Source organism: Lepidochelys kempii, chromosome 1, assembly GCF_965140285.1.
Source record: "Lepidochelys kempii isolate rLepKem1 chromosome 1, rLepKem1.hap1, whole genome shotgun sequence".
NCBI lineage: Eukaryota > Metazoa > Chordata > Testudines > Cheloniidae > Lepidochelys > Lepidochelys kempii.
In genome coordinates this window covers 245,757,039-245,770,968 of record NC_136380.1, presented here as the reverse complement: position 1 = coordinate 245,770,968, position 13,930 = coordinate 245,757,039, and the positions used below count along the sequence as shown (strand labels likewise).

The window sequence follows — 13,930 nt, the reverse complement described above, 5'->3', positions numbered from 1 at the left end:
AGAGAGGTAAATAGGGTGTCCCCCAGGGGGCTGCAGTGGGCCCAGTCCTATTCAACATATTCATAAATTATCTGGAAAAAGGGGTAAACAGTGAGGTGACAAAATTTGCAGAAACTACTCAAGATAGTTAAGCCCAAAGCAGACTGCAAAGAGCAACTAAAGGATCTCTCAAAACTTGGTGACTGGACAATAAGATGGCAGATGAAATTCAGTGTTAATAAATTCAAAGTAATGCACATTGGAAAACATAATCCCAACTGTACATAAGATGATGGGGTCTAAATTAGCTGTTACCACTCAAGAAAGATCTTGGAGTCATTGTGGATAGGTCTCTGAAAACATCCACTCAATTTGCCGCGGAAGTTCAAAAAGCAAACAGAATGTTGAGAATTGTTAAGAAAGATATAGATAAGAAGACAGAAAATATATTGCCTCTATATAAATCCATGGTGCCCCCACATATTGAATACTGCGAACAGATGTAGTCAAAAAAGATATATTGGAATTGGAAAAGGTTCAGAAAAGGGCAAAAAATAATTAGGGGTATGGAATGGCTTCCATCTGAGGAGAGATTAATAAGACTGGGACTTTTCAGCTTGGAAAAGAGACGACCAAGGAGGGATATGACACAGGTCTATAAAATCATGACTGGTGTGGAGAAAGTAAATAACGAAATGTTATTTACTCCTTTTCATAACACAAGAACTAGGGGTCACCAAATGAAATTAATAGGCAGCACGTTTAAATCAAACAAAAGGAAGTATTTCTTCACACAAAGCAGCCGACCTGTGGAACTCCTTGCAAGAGGATGTTATGAAAGCCAAGACTACAACAAGGTTCAAAAAAAGAACTAGATAAATTCTTGTAGGATAGGTCCATCAATGACTATTAGCCAGGATGGGAAGGGATGACATCCCTAGTCTCTGTCTGCCAGGTATGATGCCAGTTAGTTACAAGTATTGTATCTCTGATACTCACCTTGAATCAAAAGTTTTGCACCACTGATGCAAGGCATTCGAGACAGGTAAACTTCACAGCCTCTTAGTGCAGTTGGAAATCTTAACAATGCTTTTGGTACAGCATGAAGATCCTTAGTGGAGCAGTCCATTGTGATAATCCTTTTCGGTTTGTTAGCTTCACAGATGACAATTCCAGTTTTGAAAAACTACAAAAAAAAATGCTTATACAATATCTTTAAAACATACAAAAGGAAATATTTCTTCACACAACGCATAGTCAACCTGCGGAACTCTTTGCCAGAGGATGTTGTGAAAGCCAAGACAATAACAGGGTTCAAAAAAGAACTAGATACATTCATGGAGGATAGGCCATCAATGGCTATTAGCCAGGATGGGCAGGGATGGTGTGCCTAGCTTCTGTTTGCCAGAAGCTGAGAATGGGTGACAGGGAATGGATCACTTGATGATTACCTGTTCTGTTCATTCCCTCTGGAGCACCTGGCATTGGCACAGTCAAAAGACAGGATACTGGGTTAGATGGACCTTTGGTGTGATCCAGTATGGCCATTCTTATGTTCTTATGAAAAAATGGCAGTACTTTAAACTTAGGCTTGGCAGAACTTTTTTTTTTTAAATAATTTCAACAGAAAATATCAATATTTAAGTATTTTACTTTATTGATTTTAAACTTTCACAGTTGTACAAAATTATGGGTTTTAAGCTTTTATTTTTATCAATTTAAATTTTCATAAGTTGCAGGAAATTGGGGGGCAGAATTATTTAATGACATGTTGCAGTTCAAAAAGTTAAATTTTCATAACTGTTAAAACACAAATTGTCCACATCTATGTCAACATATACAAAGTATACGCGTGGAGGAATTCTGTGCTACTGCGTATACACAGAATTTACATCCCCTGCAGTTTTCTTTGCTTCCTTGAAGAAAAATGACTTTCTGACAGGGAAACAAAGGGAAGCCACAAGAGTGGTCATGCAACCCTCCACAGTAGTATGTTTTCGGTGCCCAGGGCAGCCGGCAGAGGTAAATCACTGTGGCAGGAGGCGGGACTGGGGAAGACCGGGCTGGTGGCTCCTACCCTGCGTCAGGCTCGGCTGCTAGTCCTGGCTGGGCTGGGGAGGATGGGACTTCCTCTTCCCCTGCACGGCATCTGGGGCCAGGTCAGACCCACCTCCAGATTTCCCCCCCAGCTGCAGGAAGCTCTGCAACCCTCCTCCACCTCCGCTTCATGCTCCCTGAACCCATCATTCCTCAACTGTAGGGTGAGGGATCCCTGTACAGGGAGCTGCTCCCCCATCTGCCCAACCCCCGTGTACCCAGACCCCATCATATCTAGACCCTCTTGCTGAGCCCCACTCCCCCTGAACCTGGACCACCTCGACGAGCCCCAACCAGCTGCACCTGCACCTGCATCCCCACCCCATTGAGCCCCACTTCCCCAGCATCTGGACCCCACACTGACCCCCCACACCCAGACCCCCTTGCAAAGTTCTATCTACCCGACACCCTCCCCCGAGCTGAGCTCCAACCACCTTTACCTAGACCCCCCTACAGTCCCATTGCCATTGCACCCAGAACCTCCCTCCCCCTCAACAAGCTCCTGTGCATCCAATCCCCTCCGCACCTGGATCCCCCAATGAGCCACCCGCACCCAGAATGCCCTAAACAGAACCCTCTCAATCCACACCTGGATCCCCCCCACACTTGGATCCTGCCTTGCTCAGCCTGCCTGCCCACACCTGGTGCACCTGACCCGGAGAGGCAGGGACCTGGGTTGTTTCTGGGGCAAGTCCGGTCCTTACGCTATGTCAGGGTTGGGTGCAGACTCACCACAGAGTCTGTGTCCCCGGGGGGGAGGGGAAAAGGGGAGGGGGAGATGCACAGTGATCTCCCACTTCTGCGCAGCCAGTGGCCTGTGCTCCCCAATGCCATGCTGGAGCCTCCACATTTATTTGACAAATAAAATTTGCAGAATTTTAAAATACTGTGTACAGAATTTTTATTTTTTTGGCGCAGAATGCCCTCAGGAATGAAAGTAAATATCCTTAAAGCAGGGTGGATTTGATTTAAATCACTAGTCAGGAAGACTCAATTTAATCATGGATTTCTACATAAAAGTGCATTCTTGTTGATTCTTATAACCTTAATACATATCCTTTTCAACTCAGAGATAGATGTAGGTTTCATTTTTAAAAGGTACAGACTATACATTTTTAAGTGATTTATTTTGAAAACTTTTCTGATTAGTTTTGCACCTATATCAGAAAATGAATGATTGTTTGGTTATTTCAATGGCCAAAGGTAATTGAAGCAGATATTTATGAAGTCATTGGGAGGTGAACTATCTCCAATTCAACAGGTTAATGATTAATATTTGGAGGATTTTCTTGCCATGCTGTATTAGAAGGAGAATATCACCAGACAGACATTTAAATTTTTTTATTTAACTAAAACACAACGTTATGTATTCTGGATTTTTTTCTTCAACAGCAAACATAATATTTTAACAAAACAAGCATATGAATTTTTGAATTTAGTTAAACATACAAGTTTTCTTTTAATCAGGTTTTTGTTAAAATTTTTTTTAACTCAAATAGTTAAATGAAATATTTAAGGAAAAAAATCAATTGACTGTCAGCCAGGTCAATATGAGAAACTTAAAATATTGGCTTCTGCAGCTAACTCAGTTGTCTTCACCTTCATTTTCCTGTTTGTTCATAATCTGGAAAAGAAAAACACTCTTTCCTGCTTTTTCAGGACCCAAACAATTTCTCAATTTGGAATGAAGTCATCCAAAGGAAGAAAATATTCTTTCTACACCGGCAGAAGCAGCTACTGCTGTTAAAAGTGAGATCATCACTTCAAGTCTCTGAATCCAAGTGCTTAAGTGACTTCTACCAGTTCACTGGTGTGACTTTCTTTAAAACATCATCATCAAACATATATTTCTTGAATGGTTCTTATTCCCAAACTGGGTCTCCTTTACGGCCTGCTGCCATTATAGGTCTTCCCTTCTAGTGAGAGAATGGTATGGTAGATCTCAAATCAATGAAGGCTACACTCAGAAAGACAAGATTTTGGGAATGTACTGCTCAGTTCCACTTTTGTTTCTCTTGCCTGTCACTCCCTTCCCACATTTATCTCCAGACTTCTACTCCTTGTCCAGATCTATTCCACCCCCAACAATCTTCTATTCATTGAACTTTTTGAAACTTTGCACTTTTAGAAAGAGGTAAGGGATTGAATCTGTGTACACAAAATTTGCAGAGGGATAATAGGGTTGAGGTCTGTTATTTCTCACCTCTATATTTTATGTATTTATTTATTTATTTAAAAACATTTTTGCTGTTAACAAGCATATTATTTCTGGAGACACAAATCCAGTTTGAGAACTGCAAAACTAAGCATCTCTGATGGCATCTTTTAGACCAGGGGTAGGCAACCTATGGCACGCATGCCAAATGCAGCATGTGAGCTGATTTTCAGTGTCACTCACACTGCCCGGATCCTGGCCACCGGGGGGCTCTGCATTTTAATTTAATTTTAAATGAAGCTTCTTAAACATTTTAAAAACCTTATTTACTTTACATACAACAATAGTTTAGTTATATATTATAGACTTCCAGAAAGAGACCTTCTAAAAACGTTAAAATGTATTACTGGCACACAAAAACTTAAATTGGAGTGAATAAATGAAAACTCAGCACACCACTCCTGAAAAGTTGCCGATCCCTGTTCTAGACTGAGCACTGAATCCCCTTGTGTAGATAGAAAGATTAACCTAAATAATCTATACAGAAGCCTGTGGAACCCCATAAGATTGGGTCCCTAATCCATGAACTATTGGAAGTCATTTACAAAACTTTTCTTAAACATTACATGAATATATGGCCTCATACTATAGAATTAGAATGTATAATCCCTATTCCATGATGAGATATCTTTGAGATATCTATAACGTATCTTAATTAAAACTATCTTTAGACAGGGTTTTTCCTCAAAAAGCATTTTATCAAAAAAAGATCAGATTTAAATAAAAAAATCCGATTTTTTTTAAATCATTGATTTTTATCCACCCTGCCTTAAAGCCAATTCTAATAACTTCTCAACACCATTTTTCTCTCTTGCCTATCCACAGATTTTTATCATCATCAATGGAAATATCTTTTCATTCATTCGTGGGGAAACTGATGTTTGCTGACTTTTACCAATCAAAATCTAATCCTTCCAAGTCTATCTATACTCAGCTCTACCCACACACTCTAACTAGCTAGATGTATCCACTAAACTGATCAGCAGTAATATAGTTAACACTGTCATCGGCTTCAATATTAAAATCCTTTAGTTCAGTGCTTCTCAAGCTATCTGATGTGGGGGACCGGCAATTTTTTTTTCCAATGTGCACGCAGACCGGCAGCCGATGGCTCGCAGACCGGCACCAGTCCGCGGACCACCGCTTTGAGTAGCACTGCTTTAGATGAAGGGGACACAGTTCATGCTTCTGTTACAACTATCCTTTCATTCATCCATCTGCAGACTCAGTGAGGCACTGATCACATTCTGAAGGTTTTCTTCACAAACCTAAAGGCCCTAAAAAAATTCTGCAGAAACTAACAATAGGGCCAGAGAGGCACAAGTACAGCATACCATCAAGTACTCCTCAATCCAACCTACATCAGAAGTAGATTACACAGTGTCTTGAAAGTGTAAAACAAACAGCTAATTAATGTCAATTTCACATCACTGCTCCTGCTCAAAGCAAGCACCAGAACAGCCAGGGTATGAACCATGGGGAGGAGACACTTGAGAGGGAGAAAGACAACTACACATAAAACCAGACACAGTGAACAGCAGATAAAAACCAATGGGTCTGGAAGGAGTTGGGGAGACAAACGCACACTCCTTGCCAGTTGTTGTCTGCATTATGCATTTGCAGTTCTATCCCATCAGTGGCCAGCCAATGGTGTAGATGCACAGGTGCAAACCTCTTCTACAGACATGAAAACCAGAGCTTTCCCAAGTGGAGCATACCCCTGCTTGAAACCTGGGTAACTGACAGATTGCAGCTTGACCTATCTAGAGCAGAGGTTTACACCAACACAGTGCAAGCACAACGTTGTTTTATAATTGAGAGCTGAAATTGGGACAAATCCCCAGTCAAGACAAGGCCTTAGCAGCTAAGCAGGAGAACTCAAATTTAACAAACTAAACCATGGCTAGCACAAGTACCAACTCTCCAGGAGGATACCCCGATATAACATCTGGTACACTTGCCCCTGAATCCCAGTAGTTGACAGCGTACACCTGGCTTCACAAACATTTTTTTGCCCCAACAGTATCTTGCTGTGAGAATTATAATCTGAACTTTATCTAACAGAATACAGTGGATGTGCAGGACAGCTGTTATGCAGAACCTGACATACCACATTATGACATTCAGAATGGTTCTACCATTAGGGTACTAAGCACACCACATCCACTCAGCAAGATTAGAAAATCAATAGAAAGTAAAATAAATTTAAGGCAATCCCAAATCAGTGTGACACTCACAGCCATTAATAGAATAAAACAGCTGTTCTCTTTGAAAGATCCATGCAGGAAGGCTGTATGTTAAATAGTGGGAAGTACATTTAGGCACTTTCCAATAGGAAGCCCCAAAATAGCAACAAAACAATAGTTAATAAGTCAGAAGACAAACATAAGTCTGAGAGGCAATTTCAGAAGTGCTACTAATGAGCATATGTGCAGCTAAGTATTACAATACCTCACCTAAAATACCATCCCAAAGCCATGCCTGGGATGCACAAGTAAAGTCACAATTTTACACATAGCATAGGTTGCCCATAATGAATTTCTGTAATGGTGTTTACTACTAAACTAGTCATTATTTAAATCAATGGGAGAGGCAATGATTTCTAGGAACACCCTGCAGAAGGCAAACAATAACCTGGAAGAGTAAAGCTACCTCATTCATAGCCATTTGGATTAATGCCCTACCGAGATGGCCAAATATGATAATATTCTCATTGCGTATAAATGAGCCGCATGTTTGACCGCTTCTTGAACCCAGATGCTTTTGTAGTGTAGGCAATTAACCACAGCAATAACTATCACACATGTATTTTGTATGTATATACATTCAAATAGACTCATTGTTTTGGGAACAATCGAATATTACACCTTCTTTCTTTTTACTGTAGTGTTTTGTGCTATTAGGTTGAGGCCATTCCATAAAGCTTTATAAGTAACAAGTCTTAACCACAGAGCAAAGTACAGATATAAGATGAAGACATCAGAGTGGTTGGATGCTATTGCACTATTGTATTGCGTGTGTTGCTTATACAGTATTTCCAGCCTGTGCCTTTTCATAAAATTTGATAATGCAGAAAGCTAACATATAAAACCAAAGGAGAAACAGAACCACATACTCACCGCTAGGAATGACAGAATAACCAGAATTAGTGACACAAGATTAGTGTAATGGGAAGGGTTCAAAGGGCAGAAACCAGTAGTAACAACTCCCAACTCCTTTTGCCAAGGCTGGCAAGAATGCGAGCAAAATATCTATACTATGACACTGAATTGCTGCTCTGGGCAATACCTAGAGAAAACTGAAAAATGAACAATTCTCACACTATTTGGAGTAACACAGAACATGACTAGAGAGGCAGAGGCATCTGAATAATAGTGCCCAAAGCCCGTTAGGAAATATTTTATAATTAGGACTAAAATGTGTTTACAAAGGGAAAAAATAGGACACTGAAGTTCAGCAGAGCATATTTTCAAGGAATGCAGGAAATGTTGAATCACAAAGCGATGGAGGAAAGGAGCACACTGGGGAAATAGAAAGCGTTCAAAGATAAATTAAATGCATGCCCACGGGATATGGGCAATTTCTAGCTAAAAATATTGTAGAAATAAATAGAATCCACACAGTATGCAGAAAAACACAAAATATATCATGGATAAGAGAAGGCATAAGCAAGGTATGAAATATTATATACAAGGAAAGAGTGGAACCATTATAATATAGAAGAACAAAAGTGATGAGTGTGAAATTGAAATTACAGAAGATTAAAACAATATTCCTGTCCACATAGAATGTATATAAAAAAAAATAAAGGCAATTTAAGGAGAGAAACAGACACAAGGAAAGAACGAGAACAATTCACTGACAGTAGATAGAGAAATTCTCTTTCATTTGACAGTGTCCGTTTTCCACAACGAATGAGGCAGGTGAAGAATACAGAAACAGATTTGAAAAGTCAAAAGGAAGAAAGGCAAAATATTAAAGGAAGTCTTCATCTGCCAGCAAACTACTAGGAAATTAGACATCTTAGAAGAATGCCAGGGCCATATGGCATTTAACCACAAAATTCTGAAGTAACTGGCCTACACAGAGAATCTGAAGGAGGTTCATTTCAAAATTTACTTAAAATAAGGTAATAAAGCTAATGTAACAATTCAAGAAGAAATTTAAGGAGTGTCCAGAAATCTGTAGAACCATAAACCAACCTTAATAAAGGAACAAAACAAGCACACACCCAAAAGGCTATAATTTCACTGAGGGCAGACAACACAGATTCACATCACAGCAATCAGAGCTAACAAATATGATTATTTTTACTGTTAAAATATTAGGAAGGATACAATTTATTCGGACTTTACAAAGCCCTTTAATACAGTGTCATGAGACCCCTATCTACAAGGTAAGTAGGATCATCATGAAATTGACTACAGAGCTGTTAGAATATAAAAACAGAATATTTATAACAGTGGACTATTCAAATTACATGCATTGTACGGAAGGATATTAAGACCATTATTTGCTCTACGCATTTATGAATGGTAAACTAGGAAAAGCTGTTAATCCTTTGAGATTCTTGCCCCCAAACTGCCATGTCAATAAAATGCACCAAGTTAAGCAAGGAAAGTTTCAAACATAGGGTTAGGTGGAAGAATGCCACAATTACAACTGTTTTGGGAAGTGAATTACCCTGAAAAATACTGTAACTATTGTTTTACAATTCTTTTACATTAAGAATAAGCATATCAGTGGAAGAGATTAAATGTTTTCAGAGGATAATGGTGTCCTTTCTGCTACAAAAATAGTAAGGCACTTAACTGTAAATGCAAAATAGACTTTTTCCCTAAGAGCAGGAAATATACCCTTGACAGTGTTCTATTACAAGTATTTTATGTCTATTATACTAAATGACTGATGTATTATTATTCTATCTGATGAATGTTGGTAAAACAGAATGACAGCTGCTTCCTGTACTTCTCTTGACCACTACATTCTAACTGGCTTAGAGAGCAGACCTATTATGTGCTTCAGCAATACAGCTGCTTTTGTACTACAAGTATTTCAAAGTTCAAAATGTATAGCACTCTCTTGAATAAATAGAATATCAGTAGCTCAGAAAATTATTTCCCATCTGCCCCATATATAAATATAACTGATCCTCAAGTATCCAGAAATTGCGTTGGATTTGGTATAACTTACCAAAAAAAGACCCATCAACCCTAAAAATTAAGCAAATTTTTTCTTCCAAAATTTTTAACAAAGGGTACTTCTACACAGAATGTTGCAGTAGTGAATCTCAGAGCCCAGACCAACAGACTCATGATACGACACTAAAAATAGCTGTAAACATTAGGACTTGGGCTGGAACTCAGGCTCTAAAGCCTAGGGAGGGGAGGCAGCTTCAAAGCCAGGGATCCAGCCTGAACCTGAATGTCTACACAGTTATTTTTAATGCCGTAGCTCAAGCCCAAGTCTATAGACACAGGCTCAGACTTGCTGCCATGGGATCCTGCTTGCTACGGAGAAGTACCAGTTGTGCAGCTGGATCCATGTGGACAGACTGATGTACCTGCAGAAAGCTCCACTGAAGTCAATGGGGACTCAATAGCCTGTTCATATAGATCCACCTGCAGAAGTGCAGCCAAAATACATAGGCTCGGCCTCATCTCCATTTGAGTTGCTATTGTCATAGGCATATGGTCACCTTAAGTAGCTATGGTAAACTTTTTTTTTTATGTACAAGAACAACACTGCCTTACACTACTACGAATGAAAGAATTTTAAAAATCTAATTTAGTTGGTAATTACTTATGCGCTTTACTTTGTGCATTTCTCCAAGTGTAGACAACAGAAAAAAATTCAGTTCTACTACTTTTAATTCATTTTACTTTCAGTGTCCTAGTGCTCAACATTTGGGTTTCAAACACTGCACAGGAACCTTTGTCTAAGAACTATTTTCAGTCTGATAGGTAAAACCTTTTTATGGATTTATAACTTGGTTTAAAAAAATTATGGGTCACATTTAAGTTGAGAAAAAAGAAAAGGAGTACTAGCGGCATCTTAGAGACGAACCAATTTATTTGAGCATAAGGTTTTGTGAGCTACAGCTCACTTCATCGGATGCATTCAGTGGATACAGAATAACAGGGCTGCTACTCTGAACCCATTTAAGTTGAGATCATCCCTTTAAACAACAATATGGTATCAATTTGGTTTTTAAAACCTACTAGCACGGCTAGACTAAACCAGTCATTTGCTGCAATTATTTTGAACCAACACAGGTTTGCGGTTTTTAAGCTGTTGCACCAAATTGCCATTTAACAGAAATCAATCCAAGTAACTGCCAGAGATGTTAAACGACTGGACATGAGAGCAGAGGGCCAGGGTCACAAAGATGCGGTGTTAGGAGTTACCTTCCCAGCCCTCTCTTACTACACCCCCTTTCCAGCGTTATGCAGCGTAAGCACCGTCAGGAAGGTCGAGCCCAGAATAAAACGGGGGCCCGCTGGTGGCCCAACACGGCAAGATGCTGGCGTGGGCAGCGCAGTCACCTTCAGCGGGACAGGGGCATTTGGAGCCGGTCGCTCCACGCCTCCCGCTCGCTCAGGCCACCTGCCGAAGAGGGAACAAGCCTCCCCCGCCTCCCGGGGCTGAGGCGCAGTCACTCACTGACGGGCGCTGGGCGCAGCCGTGCGGGACTCCCGCTGAAGGGCGCCGGCGGGTCTCCCGAGGGGCCACCCCGCGCCGGCTGGCAGGCCCCGGAGGGGCCCCGCAGAGCCCTCGGGCACCAGGCGGGAGCGGGGCCCGGCCCCGCGCGCAGCCAGCGCCCCCCCCAGGCCCGCGTCCCCCGCTGCCCTTCACAAAAGGGCGGCTGCCGCCCCGCGCTCCCCGGGCGCCTCCCTCCCGGCCCCGGCCCCGGCCCCGCTCACCTGCGTCCCCACCACCACGATCTGCGGCAGCTGGATGATGTCGGCCCCCACGGCGTTGAAGACGTCCTGCAGCTTGTTGATCACGGGGATCAGCGCCTCCATGGCGGCGGGGCGCCCGGCCGGGCGCGGCGGCGATGAATGGACCCGGCAGCCAACGGTCCTCCCTGCCCCTCGGCCACTACCCACCATGGGCGCCGGCCCCGCGCGCAGCCCAGCCCCAGCAGGCTGTGCGCGCCCTGCCGCGGGGCGGTGGCAGCCGCAAGGCCCGACGGGAGTTGTAGTGCCAGGCGCCCCGCAGCGCCCTCTAGTGGCTCCCAGAGGCGGCGGCAGGCTGAAGTGGAGCAGGCTGCCAAGCCTCGCCCCTGGAGCAGGGGGAAGTGGTGCCGCAGAAGCCAGAGCGCCCGCTCTGCCCCCCCCAACCCCGGAGTAAACAAACCACAGCCCTGAACTGTCATTAATTATTGTGCTTAATAGAACAACAGATACTGTACTACGGAAGTGCTGGAACTGGGGATGCTCCTGCACCCCCTGGCTTGAAGTAGTAACAGCCCCAATACAGGGTTTCTGCCCTCAGCATCCCTGCTATAAATATTGTTCCAGCACCTCTGCTGTACTAATCCCAAAGTCCCTGCACTAAGTAACCAAAGAATGGCCAAACCACCAGGCCGTCCCCTGCTGTACAGTGTGTATTGACTACCCCCAGGTTTACACACAGCTTCCCCACTCCCTCCATGAAAGGCTCCTCACAAAGCTCCCCCTTGGCCCTGCCAAGGTGCAGATGTAGAGATTAATGGGTGAAAAAAAGCCCACAGGAGAGGCCCCCAAAAAAGGACTCCTGTCTTGCGCATGTGCAAGTTAACTCTGTCTTTCAATTCAGCTGCATGTATTTTCATTTAAATTTATTGTTGTAAGTCATTTTCAGCAGTCACTGTAAGGAGATGGCAAATTAGCATAAAACATAACCTGGGGACTGATGAGTGCCAACCCTCGCACTGAGATATGCTGGAGAAATATGTACATAACGTCTCTGAAATGCAATCATGGGAGACAACCTGGTTGTTGTAAAAGCACAAGTGCCCTGTCTATGCTATAATTTCCATTGCTACTACTGATGCAGCTGCACAGGTGTTGAATTACGACTCTGAAGTTTACTAGAGTTCTGTTAATACAAGTCATTAAAAATGAGTGCATCGGCATTACCTCCTAAGCAACTTTCCTGAGGGCAAATTGGTGCACTTGTTCAGTGACGTTGACCCTGCAAGGTCATCCAAACAGGAGAAAAGGGTGGCCAAAGGGATATGAAAATACCATAAATGGACAGAAACAAAATTAATAGCATTAATTTTCATAACTTGCCACATTTTATAAAGTGCAGATGGGTCCAAACTCCCACATTCAGATCCAGATCCAAAACTTCACCAAAGGAGAAGTGAAGCTGATCTAGTGCTTCAGCTTAGATCCATTTTACCAGGAGTTATGAGGTCAATTGGACATGCACAGCAAGGGGATGATGTAGAGAAGACCTCAATGAGAGTCTTCTACTTTTACCCTCCTCTATTGGGCTTTCATTGCGGACTGGATTAGAAATGGGGTGTTAGTCTTCTATTGTAACTTATAGTTATTGAGAATGGGGTATTTGCAGAGTTTCGTTTCTGGCAGCCCTAACAGAAGAGTCCTATATTCCTCAAAACGTGAGTGTTTATGGGAACCCACCAAGGGCTGTGAGGTTGATGCCAGGAACACCTAGTGCCTTGCCTCCATACTCATGACACACAGTGAACGCTACCACACATCTAGGGGACTGGTTTACCATTAGCACTCACAGTGACACCCTGCAATTGAGTGAGTTGCAAACCTACTCTCTCCTAAGAGATGTCTCCCTGTACCTTCAGTTATCTTCTTGGCTTCAGGGAAGAGCAGCAGGTCATTACCCCACTCACCAGCATCTTCAGAGAGCATCTCCTATATGCTTTTTGTTGGGAAGTGGGGACTCCTGGCTTCTCCCCTTTTTTGTCTCTCTCCTGGGAGTTAGGGAATTTTATGGTTTCCTCTGTCCCTTAGTCTCCCCAACACACAAACACACACAATCCTGTATATCCTTTGTTTATCCCCAGTGTCCAGTAGGTTTTCCCTATTGCCAAAATTCCTCTCCACTCCCTCAAAAAAAGTATCCCTCCACTCCACTTCCAAAAATAAACCCTGGTCTGCAACCAAATTTCCTGATGGCCCCTCAACACCACATCATAGCTGCCTTTTGTCTGCTTGCACAATAACCCCATAAAAGGGAGGGAATCTCTCTACCTTGCTGTCCTGACACATGGCACCTTGGTTTGGAACATTTTTAAAAACTTAGATTTGGACTGGCTAAATGGAGACTGCTGGAAACTATGAAGGAAAGGACTGGGGAAATTTATAGGGGGAGAGAAAGACTACAAGCGATAAGCAGACTCTATGAAGGCATCCACAATATTTGGCAATGAGATGGATCCCAGATTTAAAATCAGATGGATGAGGGAAGAAGAAAGCTAACAGCCAGATTTATTGGCTAACAGACTTTGCATTAAATGTTCTTTTGTCATGGCCATAGCATGTAATTACTGGCAAATCACATCCCAAACTGGCTTCTGCTAGTCAACTTTTGCATTTGATGATCAAATCACATCTGATGGGCTTTATCCCTGCCAGCAGGAGCTCATATGACCTTCTGTTATACACA

General features: G+C 42.5%; 1 protein-coding gene across 5 annotated transcripts in view; it reads right to left on the bottom strand.

The window, feature by feature from the left end:
* Nucleotides 1–11,445, bottom strand: part of DNM1L (dynamin 1 like) — a 61,114-nt gene extending 49,669 nt beyond the window's left edge. For all 5 annotated transcript variants that reach the window (XM_073321866.1, XM_073321883.1, XM_073321901.1 and 2 more), the window contains exon 1: nt 11,215–11,445. In XM_073321866.1, coding sequence (XP_073177967.1) covers nt 11,215–11,403 — 189 coding nt within the window. In that variant the 5' untranslated portion in view covers nt 11,404–11,445. The remainder of the gene's footprint in view (nt 1–11,214) is intronic.
* Between the last annotated feature and the right edge of the window lie 2,485 nt (nt 11,446–13,930).